General features: G+C 47.2%; 1 protein-coding gene and 1 long non-coding RNA gene across 12 annotated transcripts in view; one reads left to right on the forward strand and one right to left on the reverse strand.

Annotated features, from left to right (window-relative positions):
- Positions 1–9,107: 9,107 nt before the first annotated feature.
- On the reverse strand, positions 9,108–15,344 carry LOC121471935. Its single transcript, XR_005982739.1, has 3 exons — positions 15,011–15,344; positions 13,356–13,423; positions 9,108–9,686 (listed from the first exon to the last, which is right to left on the reverse strand). It is a non-coding gene; the product is annotated as an uncharacterized LOC121471935 (long non-coding RNA).
- A 99-nt stretch (positions 15,345–15,443) lies between these two features.
- Positions 15,444–17,328, forward strand: part of PLEKHA6 (pleckstrin homology domain containing A6) — a 140,105-nt gene continuing 138,220 nt past the window's right edge. For 3 of the 11 annotated variants that reach the window (XM_041722821.1, XM_041722825.1, XM_041722824.1), the window contains exon 1: positions 15,445–15,609. In XM_041722821.1, coding sequence (XP_041578755.1) covers positions 15,527–15,609 — 83 coding nt within the window. In that variant the 5' untranslated portion in view covers positions 15,445–15,526. Of the gene's footprint in view, positions 15,610–17,328 lie in introns of all 11 variants that reach the window. The other 8 variants (XM_041722826.1, XM_041722828.1, XM_041722829.1 and 5 more) reach the window with 5 other exon arrangements.

A 17,328-nucleotide genomic window follows, 5' to 3' on the forward strand; every position in this document is an offset into this window, starting at 1 on the left:
CTGTATCCTCATGGAGTTTATTACGCTGTTTTCAGTGTTACAGCCTGCAGGCCCCTTTCTCTTACTGTTCATGTCACACTGAGTTGTAACTTTGCACTTCCACTTCTTCCTGCAGACTGTCACCTCTTTGCTGGAAGGGTCCTTAGCATAGTAACCAGAATGTCTTAAGTGTACAACATATTTTGCTTTAACTCAAGTGAGAATTTCCATAGCCTCCTCCTCCCAGTGGATAGGCTCCCTGCCAACACACACAATTAAGTGATGTATTGATTCATGTGTTTCAAAAAAGTAATGAAATGTGTAGAAAGCTCTATCTTCACTGTATGCATTATGCTTATTTATAGTACTTAGGATGTTTTTGAGAAGCTAGTATTATTAGTGGTGACTTTACATTTTTTTAAGATTTTATTTATTTATTCATGAGAGACACATAGAGGCAGAGATGCAGGCAGAGGGAGAAGCAGGCTCCCTGTGGGGTGGCACACTCCACCACTGAGTCACACAGGTGCCCCAAACTTAATGGCTTTAAATCAGTTGTTGTCATGTCTTCATTACTGATATTTCAAGTGACAGCATGAGGTTCACTGGAACTTGATCAGTGTTATGAAAAGCATTTCCTCACTGGGTAAACACAGTGCATTTCCATTACCCAAGAAAAGTTCCCACATGCCTTTTTTTTTTTTAAGTAAGGTCTATGCACAATGTGAGGCTTGAACTCCGAACCCTGAGATCAAGAGCTGCATGCTCTACCAACTGAGCCAGCCAGGTGCCCCTCCCTCGTATTCAACTAACCTGCAGCTTTTGGCAGCCAATGATCTGGTTTTTATCACTATTTTACCTTTTCTAGAGCTTCATAAAAATGGCATTTTTTAAAAAGATTTTACTTTATTTAATCATGAGAGATACAGAGCAGGAGAGAGAAAGGCAGAGACACAGGCAGAGGGAGAAGCAGGCTCCATGCAGGGAGCCCAATGTGGGACTCGATCCCGGATCTCCAGGATCACGCCCTGGGCTGCAGGCGGCTCTAAACCACTGCACCACCCGGGCTGCCCTAAAAATGGCATTTGACATAGAGTTTGTACCCTTTTGTGTCTGGCTTGTTTAATGTAGTGTAATATGTTTGAAATTCATTTATGGTGTTGGGTATATTGGTAGTCCACTCTTTTAATTGCTGGGTAGTGTCACATTGTATGACTGCACCACAATTTATTTATTCATTCACTAGTAGGTGGACAGTTGGTTTGTTTACAATTTGTGGCTATCATGACTAAAGCTGCTATGAACATTAGACACACATTTTCACTCCTTCTGGATAAATTTGGGAGTGAGATTGCTGGATCATATGGTAAGTATATGTTTAACTTTATAAGGAAACAACTTCCAGTTTTCCACAGGCTGTACCACTTGGCAGCAATGTATGAGATCTAGTTGTTCCACGTCCTTTTGATATTGTAAGTCTTTTTAAGTCTAGCTATCCTAGTGAATTTATAGTGGTAATCTTACTCCGGTATAAATTTGCATTTCCTTGATACTTAATGTTAGAGAGCATCTTTTCATATGTTTACTTGTAATAGCAAATATCCTCCTTGGTGATGTACATGTTCAGATCTTTGGTCTATTTTTTTTTAAAGATTTTATTTATTTATTTATTTATTTATTTATTTATTTATTTATTTATGAGACAGAGAAAGCATGAGCAGGCGAGGGCGGGGGAGGGGAGAGGGAGAAGTAGGCTCCCCACTGAGCAGCAAGCCCAATGTGGGGCTGGATCCCAGGACCTTAGGATCATGACCCGAGCTGAAGGCAGACACTTTTTTTCCTTTTTTTTAGAGGGTAGACTCTTTTTTTTTTTTTTTAAGATTTTATTTATTTATTCATGAGAAACACAGAGAGGAGAGGGAGAGAGAGGCAGAGACACAGGCAGAGGGAGAAGCAGGCTCCATGCAGGGAGCCCGACGTGGGACTCGATCCCAGGCCTCCAGGATCATGCCCTGGGCTGAAGCTGGCACTAAATTGCTGAGCCACCCGGCTGCCCTGAAGGCAGACACTTAACTGACTGAGCCCCCGGGTACCCCTTTCTTTGGTCTATTTTTTAAACTAAGATTGTATGCGTGTGTGTGTGTGTGTGTGTGTGTGTGTGTGTGTGTGTGTGAGGGTATTTGAGGCTTAAAAAGTCCTTACCATGTATATACTTTGCCAATATTTTCTCCCAGTCTGTGTGGCTGGCATTTTCATTTTCTTAATAATGTTATTTCAGAGTAAAATTTTGAAATTCTGTAGAAGTCCAGTTTATCAATTTTTTCTTTCATGGTCCCTGCTTTTTGTGCCATTGTCAAAACTCTTTTCCTAATGTGAGGTTACAAATATTTTTGCTCTTCTTCTGGAAGTTTTATAGGTTTAACTCTGACATTTAAGTCTATGAGTCTATTAAGTGTACTAAGTCCATTTTTTTTTTTTTAAAAAGCTTTATTTATTTAGTTTTAGAGAAGGTGAGAGAGAGCACAAGTTTGGGGAAATGCAAAGGGAGAGGGAGAGAGAGACTCTCAAGCTGACTCCACACTGAGCTTGGAGCTCAATGCAGGGCTTGGCCCCATGATCCTGAGATCATGACCTGAGCTGAAACCAAGAGTCAGATGCTTAACTGACTGAGCCACCTATGTGCCCCTATAATCCATTTTGAGTTAACTTTTATATATGATATGAAGTAACGGTTAAAATTCATGCTTCTGCACATAGATAATTGTTGAAAACACTATCCCTTCTCCATTGAATAATCTTGGCATCTTTTTAAAAAAATCAGTTGACTATATATTTGGGTTCATGTCTAGACCCTCTATTTCATTGGTTTGTATCTCTGTGCTTACATAAACACCACACTGCCTTTTTTTCTTTTAAGATTTTATTTATTCATGAGAGACACACAGAAAGAAAGGAAGCAGATACACAAGCAGAGGAAGAAGCAGGCCTCTCGCAGGGAGCCCGATGCAGGACTCAATCCCCAGACCCCAGGACCATGCCCTGAGCCAAAAGCAGACACTCAACTGCTGAGCCACCCAGGGGTCCCCACACTGTCTTGGTTACTATAACTTTATAGTAAATATTTTTTTTAAGATTTTATTTATTTATTCATGAGACACATAGAGAGAGAGGCAGAGACATAGACATAGAGAGAAGCAGGCTCCATGCAGGGAGCCTGATGTGGGACTTGATCCCAGAACTCCAGGATCACGCCCTGAGCCAGAGGCAGATGCTCGACCACTGAGCCATCCAGGAGTCCCTTTTATAGTAAATCTTGAAATCACTTTGTCCTTTTCAAAAATTGTTTCAGCTCTCTTTGCATTTGTATTCAAATTTTAGAGCCACATATTAATATTAACTCTACCCAAAAAAGTCTGCTGGATTATTGAATGGGATTACACAGACTTTAGAGATTGATTTAGGTAGAATTGACAACTTGTAATACTGAATCTTCTGACCCATAAACATAGTATATCCTTCCATTTATTTGGATCTTTAGAAATTTTTCTCAGCAGCATTGTGTACTTTTCAAAATATTGATCTTGTACATATTTTGTTACTTTTATCCCTAAATATTTCCCCTTTTTGGATGCTATTATAGATTATACTTTTTTAAAAAAAATTCAATGTCCAGTTCTTTGCTGCATTTAATATATGGAGATATAATTTAGTTTTGTATATTGATCTTGTATCCTTGTATTTTTTACATTGATAATCATACCTTAAAACAAAAGGCTTGCCTCTCTTTCCAATCTGTATCCCTTTTATTTCCTTTTTCTTGCATTACTGTACTGGCTAGGATAGTTAGTACATTGTTGAATAAAAATGGTGAGAGCAGAGCAATTGGGTGGCTCAGTTGGTTAAGATGTTGCCTTCATCCCAGGTCATGATCCCAGAGTCCCGGGATCCTAAAATCGAGAGCCTGCTTCTCCCTGTCCTTCTTCCTCTGCCTGTCCCTCCCCCTGTTCATGCTCTCTCTCTCTATCAAATAGATAAGTAAAATAGTGAAAAAAAAAAAAAAAAAGAAAGAAAGAAAATGGTGAGAGCAAAACCCTTGTCTTGCCAGTAGGATTGGTGATTCCTTTTATTTCATTCCTAGTGTTTGTAATTTATGTCTTCTCTCTCTTTTTTTTCCTTATCCATCTGGCTGGAGGTTTATCAATTTTATTGATCTTTACAAATAACTAGCTTTTGGTTTCATTGATTTTTCTCTATTATTTTGCTGTGTTTGTGTTCTAGTTCCCTGATTTCTGATTTGCAGTCTATTTCCCTCTTTCTGTTATGAATTATGTGAGATATATATATATATATCTAGATATATATATATATATATATATATATATATATATATATATATATCACCTACCCAAGGCTATGTAACTAGGAAGAAGACAAAGAACAGGCAGTTAAACCCAGCCTGGCTCTAGAGTCCCTGCTTCACTCCTTTTAGGAAATCTTCATAGATGAGGTGGAAATAGGGTTAGACTTCCAAAAAAAAAAAAAATGAGTACTCTTAATTGGGTTAATGTTGGGGGAAGGGAGCAGTTAAAAGGTAGAGAGGCAAAGGATATTTTAAGTAAAAAAGAAAAGCTTTAGAGAAAATGTAACAATGGAATAATATAGAAAGCATGTTGGAGGAATGGCTAATAGGCAAGTCAAGCAGAATATGGGTTGTATGGGATGGAGAAATGTAGTGGAGGATAAAGTTACTATAAATGATAGATACTTTGAAGGTCATGCTAGAATTTAGTCTGTTTCATTCTACGTGAAGTGACAAGCCAGCAAGGCAGTAACATGGTCAGACTGGTTCTTCTGGATTATGTCCTGGGTCATTTGGTAGCTGGATTGAACTGAGGAGAAACTAGAATAGATCAGGCACAATGTTCTTGAACAAGTTAGGTATGAAGTAATGAGCTCAACCAGAGGTATGGTTAGACCAGAAGGGAGGAGTTGTTAGAGGTATCAGAGTTGGCAGGACTCGGGGGCCGATTAGAGGGGAAGGAGAAATTATAGATGCGTCAGCTTTATTATCTTTGGTGACAAAGTGGAGGGTGATGTTATTAATTGAGCTAGAGAATTCTGAAAGAGGTTGGTGGAGGGAGATATTAGAACTCTGCTTTACATGGATAACCATTTTTAGCATCTTCTCTATCTGCAGGAAGCAGCCACAGGAGCCATTCAAGGGAGATTTTGTAGGGTAGTTCTAGTGGGGGAGGAAAAGAAAGGAAGGGCTGAGAGATGGAATTCACAGACTAAAAGCAGATTTGGAACAATTTCCCTAAGCTGAAAATGGCATAGGGGTCTGGAAGAGGTCTTATGAATTGCCTGATTGGCACTTTGTTCCCACAAAACTCCCACTCAGCTATCCTATCCAAACTTTCCCCCAGGTCCAAGCTTGGTAGAGAATCAGATGACCCTTCAAAGAACTGTGAAGGCTTGCACCAGGATGGGGGGTGGACCCGAATTGACAGAAGATTAAAGGGTCTTTTGGACTTGTGAGTCTTTTGGACTCCTGAGAGCTCTTATGACTCTAGAGGTTGAGGGAGTGGCTAAATAGTGATTGAGATCAAATCTCCTGTCCTCTAGTGGGATGAGGACTCAGAGCAGATCACCTTTTATTTAAGAAAATAAGCAATTATGGGGTGTCTGTTTGGCTCAGTCAGTAGAACACACAACTCTGGATCTCAGGGTCAGTAAGTTCAAGCCCCATGCTGGGTATAAAGCTTAGTTATACAAAATAAAAGGAAAAGAAATGATGACATTTCTTACTTCCCAGCATGTTTATAACTCTTATAACTAGTTTAAAAGTTTGATTTATGTGTCTGTCTCTCAGTAAACCATAAACTCCTAAAGAACCATAGCTTACTTAAGAAGGTGGGCCCAGTGCCTAGCCAGAGCTTGGTTGACTCTCATTAATTTGTTCATTCAATATCCTTTATGAGCACAGTGAGAGACCCCGTACTTGGTTGAATATTCATTTATTCAGTAAAGTTTTACTGAGTACTTACTATGTGCCAAGCCAAGAGCTGAGAACATAGATGTGAACAAGACTGGCAAGGTCTCTGCTCTCAAGCTTACATCTTAGATGGGGGAGTTGATATACACACACACAAAAATGGAACAAGATCACATCAGGTGATGATATAAGCCTTGAAGATAATGGAAGAGAGAGATCTGATAGGGAAAAACATGGGGAATGACTCTGGAGACAGTCATGAGGGTATCTTTGACCTCATACCTGAATGGTAGGAAAGAGTGAGTCATAAGATGATGGAGGGAGGCGAGGGATGGGAAGAAGGGGGAGAGAAGTAGGAGATGACAGTAGGTAGGAAGCAAGGGCCACATCATGTAGAGCCTACAGAGGAAGGAAATTTGGATTTATTCTAAGAGTTCAAGCACTCCAATTGTGTGGTGCTATAATTGGTAGCACCAGTTGGTGGTGTGTGTGGTGCTATAATTCTGTTTTCTCTTTGTAAAGGTGCTCTGGCTTTTGCATGAAAAATGGGTAAGCTAAATAAGGAAGGAGGAAGACCAGATGAAGAGGGTATTGGGATAGTCTAGGTGGGACATGATGGAGGCTTGGACCAGGTGGCAGTGGAAGTGGAAAGAGGGTTTGTCTGGATGGAGATCTTGTTGACTGGATGTAGAATGTTAGGAAACGGAGGAAATCTTGGATGACTCCTGGGGGAGATGACCAACCATCTTGGCTTGCCTGAGACTGAGGAGTTTCCTGGAATAGGGTTTTCAGGGTTGAAACAAGGACCAAGTCCCAGGCAAACCAGGACAGGTGGTCACACTACTCCTAGGTATTTGGGCCAAGCAATGAGGTGATTATTGATTGTGCCATATACTGAAATAAAGAGCACTCCAGGAGAACAGGTTTAGAGCTGTGAATCAAGAGTTCTATTTTGACCACATTAAGTTTGAGATCCTTATTAAATATCCATGTGGAGGAGTAGACAACTGGATATATGCATCTGAAGCCCAAGGGAGAGGCCAGATTCAAATAGAAATCTGGGAGCCAGCAGCATATAGATGGAATTTGACACAATGGGGGAGATGGCCTAGAGAGAGTGTGTAGGTAGAGTATAGAACCAGATTGAGGGTGAAATTTGGATTTTCCAACATTTTGAGGTTAAACAGAGGAGAAGCAGTTATCCAAGAGGAGTAGCTAGTGAAGTGGGAGGTAAACCAGGAAAATGTTGAGGTTAAACAGAGGAGAAGCAGTTATCCAAGAGGAGTAGCTAGTGAAGTGGGAGGTAAACCAGGAAAATGTGGTGTCATGAAGGCCTAAAGAAAAAAAGAGCTTTAAGAAAAAAAAAGAAAAGAAAAGAAAAGAAAAAAAGAGCTTCATGAAGGTGGGAGTGGCCAAATACCACCAAGTTAAATAAGACAAAAAGTAGATTTAAAAGACAGTCCCTGAAAAGAGAGCGAGAGAGAGAGAGAGAGAGAGAAAAAAAAATAACAAGAAGCAGCTCTTTAACTATAGAGAACTAACTGATGGTTACAAGAAGGGAGGTGGGGAGGGGTTGGGTGAAATAGGTGATGGGGCTTAAGGAGGGCACTAATGAGCACAAGGTGATTAAAATAAAAATAGGGAAGGAAGGAAGTGCTCCCAAGGAGTTCTCTCTTTTATTTTTTTAAAGATTTTATTTATTTAAGAGACACCCAGAGAGAGAGAGGCAGAGACATAAGCAGAGAGAGAAGCAGGCTTCCCACTGAGTAGGGAGCCTGATGTGGGACTCAATCCCAGGATCCCAGGATCATGACCAGAGACAAAGGCAGACACCCAATCACTGAGCCACCCAGGCACCTGAGGAGTTCCAGTGTTGCTGGGCGACAGGAAAGTCATTGCCATATAGCACAGGACACCAGGCAAGTGCAGGGAGCTCCTCTCTGGGAGGAGTCTGGAAAACAAGAACAGACACAGAAGGGTTCTGCAGGTGGCGGAGGTCCACAGACACAAAGGTACAGGTGGTTGTAGGGGGTTTCAGGATGGGGGGGGCACAGAGTACAGGAACAGACAGTGGCACCCAGGGCTGGGAGGAGGCAGGGCCAGAGCTGTAGGATGCGTCACCCAAGATGAGAGCCAAGAAGTGTCTATTGGACTTAGCAACCTGGAAGTAAGTGCTTATTTTGCCAAACTAGTTTTAGCCATTTTCAAGGAGCTGTGGGGACTGAGACCAGACTATGAGTCACTGGGAGGCAGGAATTGGGCCCTAAGAGAAGTGGAAGGAAGGAGGGTGGGGATATGGTAGCTGGGACTGGGGCTTACTGAGTGCATGCATGTGGTATGTGTACATGCTTGAGGGAAAAAACTAGAAGAGAGGGAAAGCTTGAAAATACAGGGGAGAGGAGATAATTGAGGAAGACGTCTGAGGAGCTGCTGAGGGATGGGTGGTTGTAAGATTGGAACTTGTGGAAAGTGGAGCTTTGGATAGGAGGAAAGAGAGCCAGACAGGTGGAAACAGACGGGGTCAGAGCAGAGGGCATAGGGAGACTGAACTAGTGTGTTCCAGTCAAGGCCGTGTCCTTCTGACTGCCAGTACTTTCCCCTGGAATGATGAGGGGGCCTGTTATAATAACAGTGATGGTGAGACTGGCTGCAGACCCAGCAAGAGACACGTTTACTTCCTCTAGTGGCTTGGGGCGATGCTTTTCTGGGCCTGAGAGCAGCAAAGGTGGACAGATTAATCCAGGGGGTAGCTTTGCAGTGCGGATGCGGTTGAGGACAAGTGGTGGACCCTGTGACAGGCCTTGAGTTGGGGCTTAATTGCACAGGAAGTGAACAAGGCTTCCATTGATAGATTAGGAGATCTGAGAGGCCACAGGTACTGTACGAAAGCAAGGAACAGATGGGAAGGGAAGAGAGGAATGAGAGTGTTAGAAGGACCCAAATGATTATTAGAAAGTAGAGTATTCAAGTTTATGTTTTCCAAGTTGAAGTAAATTTGAGTGGTCAGAAAGTTTAAGGCATGGCCTTGGGTGTGGGTACCTTAATGGAGCGGGGGTGTCTGGCCCTGGAGGTGAGGATATGAAGGTATTGTGGGTTAGGACACTGGAGAGTTACTTCACATTGGCACTGAAATCACCCTGAATGAGAGGCAGACAAGGCATGGAGAGGAGGACACAGAACCAGGAGCCAAGGGCTCTGAGAGTGTAGCGCAGTGACCAACGGGTTGGCGGTGGCAGAGACAAGAGGGGAGGGAACGGGTTGGCTGAAGGCTGGAGCCATTTTTACATAGAGATAGAAGCATAATGGTTCCTTATGCATTTATTGAACTAAATAAACTGAGCCAAAGTGCTGTGTTAGTTCCAGGAAATGCCCAAGTCAGCACTGGCTGCCACGTGCTAGAAACACCCGAGGTCAGACGCGGAAGTTAGCACAGCAAGAACATTGCCTGAGCCGTGGGTTCAAGAAGGGACCCAGAGAAGAGCCATCAGCAGGTGGACCACGGGCCATCTTCCTGGCTGCAGCCAGCCACGTCTCCTGCCCCGAGCGGAGGACGGGCACGCTGCACCCCTCCCAGGAGCGCCAGTGCCAGGGCTCCAGTCCACGACGCAGTCCCGGCAGGAAGAATCGGCCGCCCGGGGCTGGCGTCCTTCCCAGGAGAAGCCAGAGCAGATCCTCTGGAGCCGAAGGGGCACATTTCAGGTGCACTTCTCACCTGTGAGCAAGGGCTCATTAGCCAAACCATCATCTTCCCACACCCATCGTCAGACCAACTTAAAAATAACCTGAGCCGCCTCCCCACCCTCTCACACGGAGCGCAAGTCGCCTCCTGCTCCGACGGAACCCACCCCAGCCTGGCCCTCTGGACTCCGCACCATCCGCACGTTCCTCCTAGCGAGGGGGTTGATACACTTCCAGGGCACCACGTCCGCTCCTTCTCCGACCTCACTAGCTTCACCTTCCTCAGTTTCCTTTGCAGATTCCTTCTCTTTAACTTGACCTTTCAGAGCTGGAGCGCCTCAGTTCTCAGCCCTTAATCTCGGCCTCCTCCCTGTCTACGTGCACTTCCTTTGTGACCTCAACAAGCCTCATGTCTTTCACTATCATCCAATCACTGAAAAATACCACATGTGGATCGCTACGCCTGGGACACAGTCTCGTCTTGGATATCCTCCTTGGCATCTCCACTTGGGTATCTCGAGGCATCTCCAGCTTAACATGCTTGGAACTGAATTAGTGTTTCCCCCCCTACCCCCCCACACCCAGTCCTCCTGCAATCTACTCCCGGATCAGTTAATGGCAACTGGATCCTGATCCTCCAACAGCTCAGACCAAATATCTCCAAGTCATTGTGACTCCTCCCTTCCCCTCACAGTCCACTTCAAGTCTCAGCAAATCCTTCAGTTCGACCTCCAACAGATTACCCTGAATCTCACCCTTTCTCACTGCTTCTACCCCCAAAACACCACGAACTGAGCCACCCCATGTCTTGCTTGGATTACTGAGATAGCCTCCTACCTGGAATCTGCTTCAACCCTGTTCCAAACAGCAGCCAGAATGAGCCTCTAAAAAGTGTTAAACCGGGCAACCCGGGTGGCTCAGCGGTTTAGCGCCGCCTTCAGCCCAGGGCATGATCCTGGAGACCTGGGATCGAGTCCCACATCGGGCTCCCTGCGTGGAGCCTGCTTCTCCCTCTGCCTGTGTCTCAGCCTCTCTCTCTGTGTGTGTCTCTCATGAATAAATAAATAAAATCTTAAAAGAAAAAAGTATTAAATCATGAAGATCATGGCACCCATCTAGGCCACCCTCCACTGGTTCTCCATCTCATGTGGAATAATGGAAAAGTTCCTTACAAAGTTCCTTGAATGATGTGGCCTCCCTCATCTCCTATTCCTCATTCACTCTGCTTCAGCGACACTGGCCTCCTTGTTTCTCAGACATTTTTTTTTTAAGATTTATTTATTTATGATAGACATAGAGAGAGAGAGAGAGGCAGAGACACAGGAGGAGAGAGAATCAGGCTCCATGCTGGGAGCCCGATGTGGGACTCGATCCCAGGACTCTGGCATCATGCCCTGGGCCAAAGGCAGGCGCTAAACTGCTGGGCCACCCAGGGATCCCCCTCTCAGACATTTCAAGCTCAGACATTTCATTGCACTTATTTCCTCTGCGTAGAACGTGTTCCCCCAGTAGCCACATGGCTGGTTCTCTCAATTCCTCCAAGTCTTTGTTCAAATGTCATTCTTGGGCAGCCCGGGTGGCTCAGTGGTTTAGCGCTGCCTTCAGCCCAGGGTGTGATCCTGGAGACCTGGAATCAAGTCCCACGTCAGGCTCCCTGCTTGGAGCCTGCTTCTCCTTCTGCCTGTCTCTGCCTCTCTCTGTGTGTCTCTCATGAATAAATAAATTTTAAAAAATGTCATTCTTCTCAGTAAGGCCTTTCTATGCACCCTATATATGGAATATATGGAATGTCAGAGGGCAGCATCTACTGCAGTCCTCTCTCCTTTACTTTCTCATCTGTCCTCCATGCACTCATCATCGCCTGAGACTATGTATCTATTAAACATAAATTCTAGGAGAGCAGGCACTTTCTGTTTTTGTTTGTTTGTTTGTTTTAATTCCTGCGTCCTCTGTAGCTAGAACAGTACGTGGCCCATAGAAGGTACCAAATATCTGTGGAGTAACTGTAATTGAATTCTGTTGGCTGTAGGGAAACTACAGGATCCTACAATCTTGGTACCAGCACTAGTTCTGCGGTATTCATAATCAAAACCTTTTCTCTCAAACCCTGCTAGAAGCACAAATTGAGCAACTAGTTTATCTAGGCTTTTAAGTATTTACACCCACGCTATCAAATCCCAGCCAAGATGGCCCTTGTGTTTTCCCTTGCATCTTAGTCCCTGTAAGAAAGTCACCAGGGGCAGATGACGGAGCCTGCAGGTGAACATTAACTATGAAACATCAGCACTCATAAAAATTACTATTGTTGTTATTCTTTATAGAGCAGAGGAATCTGGTGTAACCTTGTAACTATGTAAGTCTCTTAGCCAAATATGTTGACATGGTAAGTCACTGTCTTGAAATATATAACTTTCTGCTAATCAGGTTTTCAGGAGACTGGAGTTGGGATGCCAATTCTACTGTGGAATTGCCATAACTCTGGGTTCTACCTGAGTTTTCCAGTGTCGTCCAGGGGGAAAAGTGGGTTTTGGATGAGATGATCATTAAGATCTTTTCTTGATCTAAAATTGTGGTTTTCTTGAAAGAAGAGCATTCTCATTCTTGCATCACTAAAAAGGCAGGGGTTATCTCATTGGCTTTCCCAAAGAAACATTGTTTATGCCAAAGAAACAGAAGCACAAGACACTGTGACCTTTGTGTTGGTCAGGACTTTTTAGTTTTTAGGGGAAGAAGCCCAATTCAAATGGGCTGAAGCAACTACGGCACCTACGAACTGAAATCCCAAGGGTGGAGCCTCCTCTGGCAAGCCAACCCAAAGGCTCATGGGATGGAAGGAGGCTCTGGGCTCTCTTCATGTCTGGCTCTACTTTCTCTCGTACTGATTTTGCTTTCAGCAGCCCTTTCCACACGAGGATCCCAAGAGCACCAAAATGACAACTGCCAGCTTCAAAGCCAAGAGGAAAAAGGGCTGCTATCTAAGAACCCTGGGATCTTCTTAAAAAGTAAATCTTGGGTCTCCTGGGTGGCTCAGTGGTTGAGCATCTGCCAGGACCCCAGGATCACGCCCTGAGCCAAAGGCAGACGCTTAACCACCTGAGCCACCTAGGTCCCCCTAAACTGTCTTTCTTGGCAGTATTAATACTGATCATAACTGAGAAACAAGATCTAAAATGTAAAAAGTCACTGGTGAGAATACACCACAATTGGAAAAGTATTTTCAAAACTGAGTTCTTTTAAATGAGTAAAAAAAATTTCAAAATCTCAACCATCAGCCTTTTCTTGTCCAGGTAAAGGTTCCAGGGAACCCTAGGCTGGATTAGAGACAAATAATGTAAAAATCTTGTGAAGAAATCAACAGGAACCCTACATCTCAAAGAAGACAGCAGCAGAATACATGTTTTCAAATATATGTCATTTCATCCCTGTTTCCACCCACATTCGGCCCAAGCAGCTGCCCTTACAGGTTGCTCAGGTTAGACTGGGAGTGCACTGGCTGTTGGTATTTTTCCTGGGGGCATCTTGGCAATAATTTTAGTGGTTCAGATCCTTCGCTATCACAGGGGCTGGTAGGTGGCTCTGCACTTTATTGGCAGGACAAGTCTAACAGGTGTTTCACAAGACAAGGGACTGGAGTTGGAGGGGCGTCTGATCCCTGAGGTTCCCAGGCTCCCCAGCTCAGGAACTAAGGGGCACAGATCCTCACCTATGCTTCCCAGGTGCAGCTCCACTTTGTTGTCCAATGCAGCTTTCTCATCTAGAAGCCCATAGGCTCTGAGAGGGGAGGAAAAAGTTGGGTGTTAGGGGTTTCTGCAACTCTTCTGTGTCTGTAGAATGGGCTCAGCTTCCACTTGGCATCCAGGAGTCTACTTGCATAAGTGAATTCCCAGAGTTGGAGGCAAAATGATGTAATCGCAAGAGTTCTGGCCTGGACATGGGTGGGCAGATCCTTCTCTGCTTCCACTTGGCTCAGTGACCTTAATCAGCCTCTTCTCATCTTAGCTTCTCAGTTTCCCATATTTAACACAAGGATTGGACTAGATGTTCCCTGAGGCATCTTCTAGCTTCACTATCCAGCAGCGGTATACGTATTATGTCCCCTGGGTTGAGCACTGAGATACCTAGGAAGGCTCCCTGTCTGTTTCATTCAACAGAAAACACTTCCTACACATACCTTGATATGGCTGATGGTTATATTCAGCAGACCCGTAAGTAAGCCCCCAAGTACAGGAGTGTGGTTAGAGTTAAGAGTTGTTCCCAGGCTCTGGGCATCTGGGTGGCTCAGTCGTGTTTAGTAACTGACTCTTGCTTTTGACTCAGGTGGTGATCTCAGGGTCATGAATCTGTGATCAGCTGTGTGCTCAGGGGGGAGCCTACTTGGGATTCTTTCCCCCTCCCATCTCTCTCCTCCTCCTGCACTCCTCCTCCTCCCTCCCTTTCTCTAAATAAATAAATGAATAAATAAATAAATAAATAAAAATAAATAATAAATCTTTTTAGAAAATTATAAAAAAAAAAAAAAAAGAGTTTTCCCAGCCAAGACAGTATCAGTCATTCATCAAACATTAAGTAGGTGCCTGAGGTTGGTGCTAGGGCTATAAAGATGCATAAGATGAGCCCCTGCTTTGAGGGGGCACACGGCCCAATGAAGGAGACAGATGAGTAAATCAAGGATTGCACCACAGTGTGATAAGTTCCACTACAGGATTATTAAGGCACCATGACACATAAAGGGTGGATGTACAAATCTGGCTGGGGTGGAGTCAAGCAAGCATGGCTTCCTGGAGGAGGTGACATACGGGCAGACACAATTTAGGTGGAACAGGGATCAAATCCTTAGGGTGCTCACAGTAAGAATGCTCACTGAACGCGCACTTGCCAGCTGCCATGGAACATGCCGCTTCCTCCAAGGCTTCCTCCATGTGTGTCTCCTTCGTCTAACACATGATTGGGTGTAACACCTGGACTGGAGCGGTGTGCACCTCACGGGCACCCCGGGGGCGGGTCCCGGGTAATTTGGGAAAGCTCACTGAACTCCCGCTTTGATACAGAGATACAAGGACCGTGGGCTCCAGCAATTCCACTTTTGAGATGCCAGTTCTGAACGCCTGCAGCCTGCATTCTGCACACGGAACACGCTGCCTCCTTGTTTTTTTTTTTTTTCTGGTGCAAGTTCAGGGGCAAGAGACACAAAAGCAGTTGGTCCCTGAGCGCGTCCCGAGGTCTCAGTCCGATTCCCCTTAGTCACGGCCGGCTTCTTGGAGGAAGTGCCTGCAGCCCGAGTCAGAGCGGGCTGGGCCGGGAGGCGGCCGCCGGGCCCTGCTAACCCACACCCGCGCGCCACCCTCGCCGCCCGCTGACCTTTGTTCTCCCCCGACCTCCCGCCGCGGGGCCAGGTCCGACCGCTCGGCCTCTTCCGCTCCGCGCCCGGACACGGCCCCCGGCGCCGCGGTTCGAGCCCCTCCGGCCGGGCTAGGGCTCGGGCACCCGCCGGGCGCTTCCCTCCCGCGGCGGCGCTGCCCCGCCTCCCCCCGCGGCCCGCGGCTCCAGTGCAGGTGGGCGGCGGGGGCGGAGGCGGCGCCCGGGGCTCGCGCGCGGAGACCTGCTCTCGGGGCGGCGGGACAGCGCGCGGCGGGCGGAGGCGGCGCCGCGGGGCCCGGCCGGGGCTGAGCCTCCCGCTGCGCCCCAGCCCCGGCCCCGGCCCCGGCCCCGGCCCCAGCCGCGGGCGGCAGGGAGGGAGGGAGGGAGGGCGCCGGCGGGGGCTGCCGGGCAGGAAGGCCCCCCGCGCGCCCCCCTGCGCCCCGCGCGCCCCCCGCGCCCCCCGCGCCCCCGCACCCCCGCGCCCCGGGGCCGGCCGCCGGGGCTCCAGCCCGCGAGATGGCCGAGGAGATCGCCTGGCTGGACTTGCCGGGCCGGTGGACCTACGGAGTTGACCGCGGCGGCAGAGTCTTCTTCATCAAGTACGTGGTCTCCAGTTGTGCCGTTTTCCCCTTTCCCCCGAGTTGTCCCACTTGGAAGGCGGCGCGGCGGGGGGCAGGGGAGCGGCGGGAGCGGCGGCGGGAAGGGCACGCGCGACTAAGAAGTTCACGGCCCTGCCTGTTTGAATGTGTCTCCCGCCTTTTCCTCAGTGGGTCAAAGTCCGGCCTCGGCGGGAAGGCGGGGTGCGGGCGGGCAGGTGCGGGCCCCTCCGGCTCCCCACCCCACCCCACCCCACCCCACCCCACCCGCAGGCTCCCGGGGCCAGCAGCTGCCCAGAGGAGGCCGGCCCGGATCCGGTGCCCAGCGGGCCCCCTCTCCTCTCCTTTCAGCTCCATCCACCCAAAGGGCCAGGGGGACGTTCTTTCTCTTGCCCCCACCCCAGATTTTCCAACAAGAACACTTGGGCAAAGTGACATCACACCTGGGGACCCTGCCTGGGCCGCGGTTCCCGCAGGCCTTCCGTCGTCCCGGGACTCCACCCCGGCAGCCCCCCTCTCCCTTCCTGCTTCTTTATGGGGCTGTGGTCAAGGGGAGGGAGAAGATGCCCATGGTGCATTTGGCATTCTTTAAAGTCAGGAAGCCTCTGCTGCTCCCCGTTAATATATCAGTGCCCTTGTATTAATTTCATAAACCAAAATGGCTCTGGCACCATCTCATTATAACAGAGTGGCCCCGCTGGTGCTATTTTGGCCCGCTCCTACTGTAGTCCTTCTTTGCCAGGGTAGAAATCTCCCGATAATATGGCAAGTCTAGCAGCACAGCATTGGGAACTGCTACCCACACGTGATGGCCGCTTTCTTCCTCAAGACAGCCACTCCCAGAACACTAGAGCTGAGACGAACCTTGGCTGCAACCCCTCACTGCTCAGATGGGGAAGCCAGGGCTGCAGAGGTGGAGAGCACTCGTCTGTGATAAAACCGCTTGCTAATCAGAGCTCGGATGAGCCCAGTACCCCTGACTGGAGTGCGCTGCCTTCCCCCCTGCACCCGCCGCCTTTGTAGCAGCCCCGGGGCGGCCAGCGGTTTCTCTCTGGTGCTTCTCAGCTTCCACGCTTGCTTTAGGCCCTTCTGTAATTATCATCACCGTGATCATAATTGATGGTGCAATTAGATTATCTTAGAAATTAACTCCATGGAAGTTCTTGACCTTGGGTCAGATTCTTAAATAACAACTTCACTGGTATTAAAACTGCAGTCCCTTTGGTCAATGGTTTGGGACTTTGGAGTCCATAAAAATCACCCAAGGAATTTATGAGAAAGGGCTGATTCCCGGGCCCCACCCCCTGAGATTGCCATTGCCATCTGGGGTGCGGCCTTCGAGGTGTGTTTCCGCAAGCTCCCCAGTCCAGGTGGTTAATTCACCTCTTCTCATCTTTCTTCCCAAACTCTTGCTTGCCTTCCAGCTTTTCTCAGTCTCTTACTCTGGGAACATTTGAGTGACCACTATTTGTGTGCCACCCCACTTGGCATTAGAGATAAAAGTCCCAAGAAGAGACAGGGTTTTTCCTTGAAGGTTGTGGGAAGAAAATGCAGATACTTAGGTGGGGGGGTGCCTGGGTGGCTCAGTGGCTCAGTAGTTGAGCATCTGCCTTTAGCTCAGGCCATGATCCCAGGGTCCTGGGATCAAGTACCGCATCACGCTCCCCATGAGGAGCCTGCTTCTCCCTCTGCCTATGTCTCTCATGAATAAATAAAATCTTT

The sequence above is a fragment of the Vulpes lagopus genome, chromosome 11 (genome assembly GCF_018345385.1).
Source record: "Vulpes lagopus strain Blue_001 chromosome 11, ASM1834538v1, whole genome shotgun sequence".
Lineage (NCBI taxonomy): Eukaryota > Metazoa > Chordata > Mammalia > Carnivora > Canidae > Vulpes > Vulpes lagopus.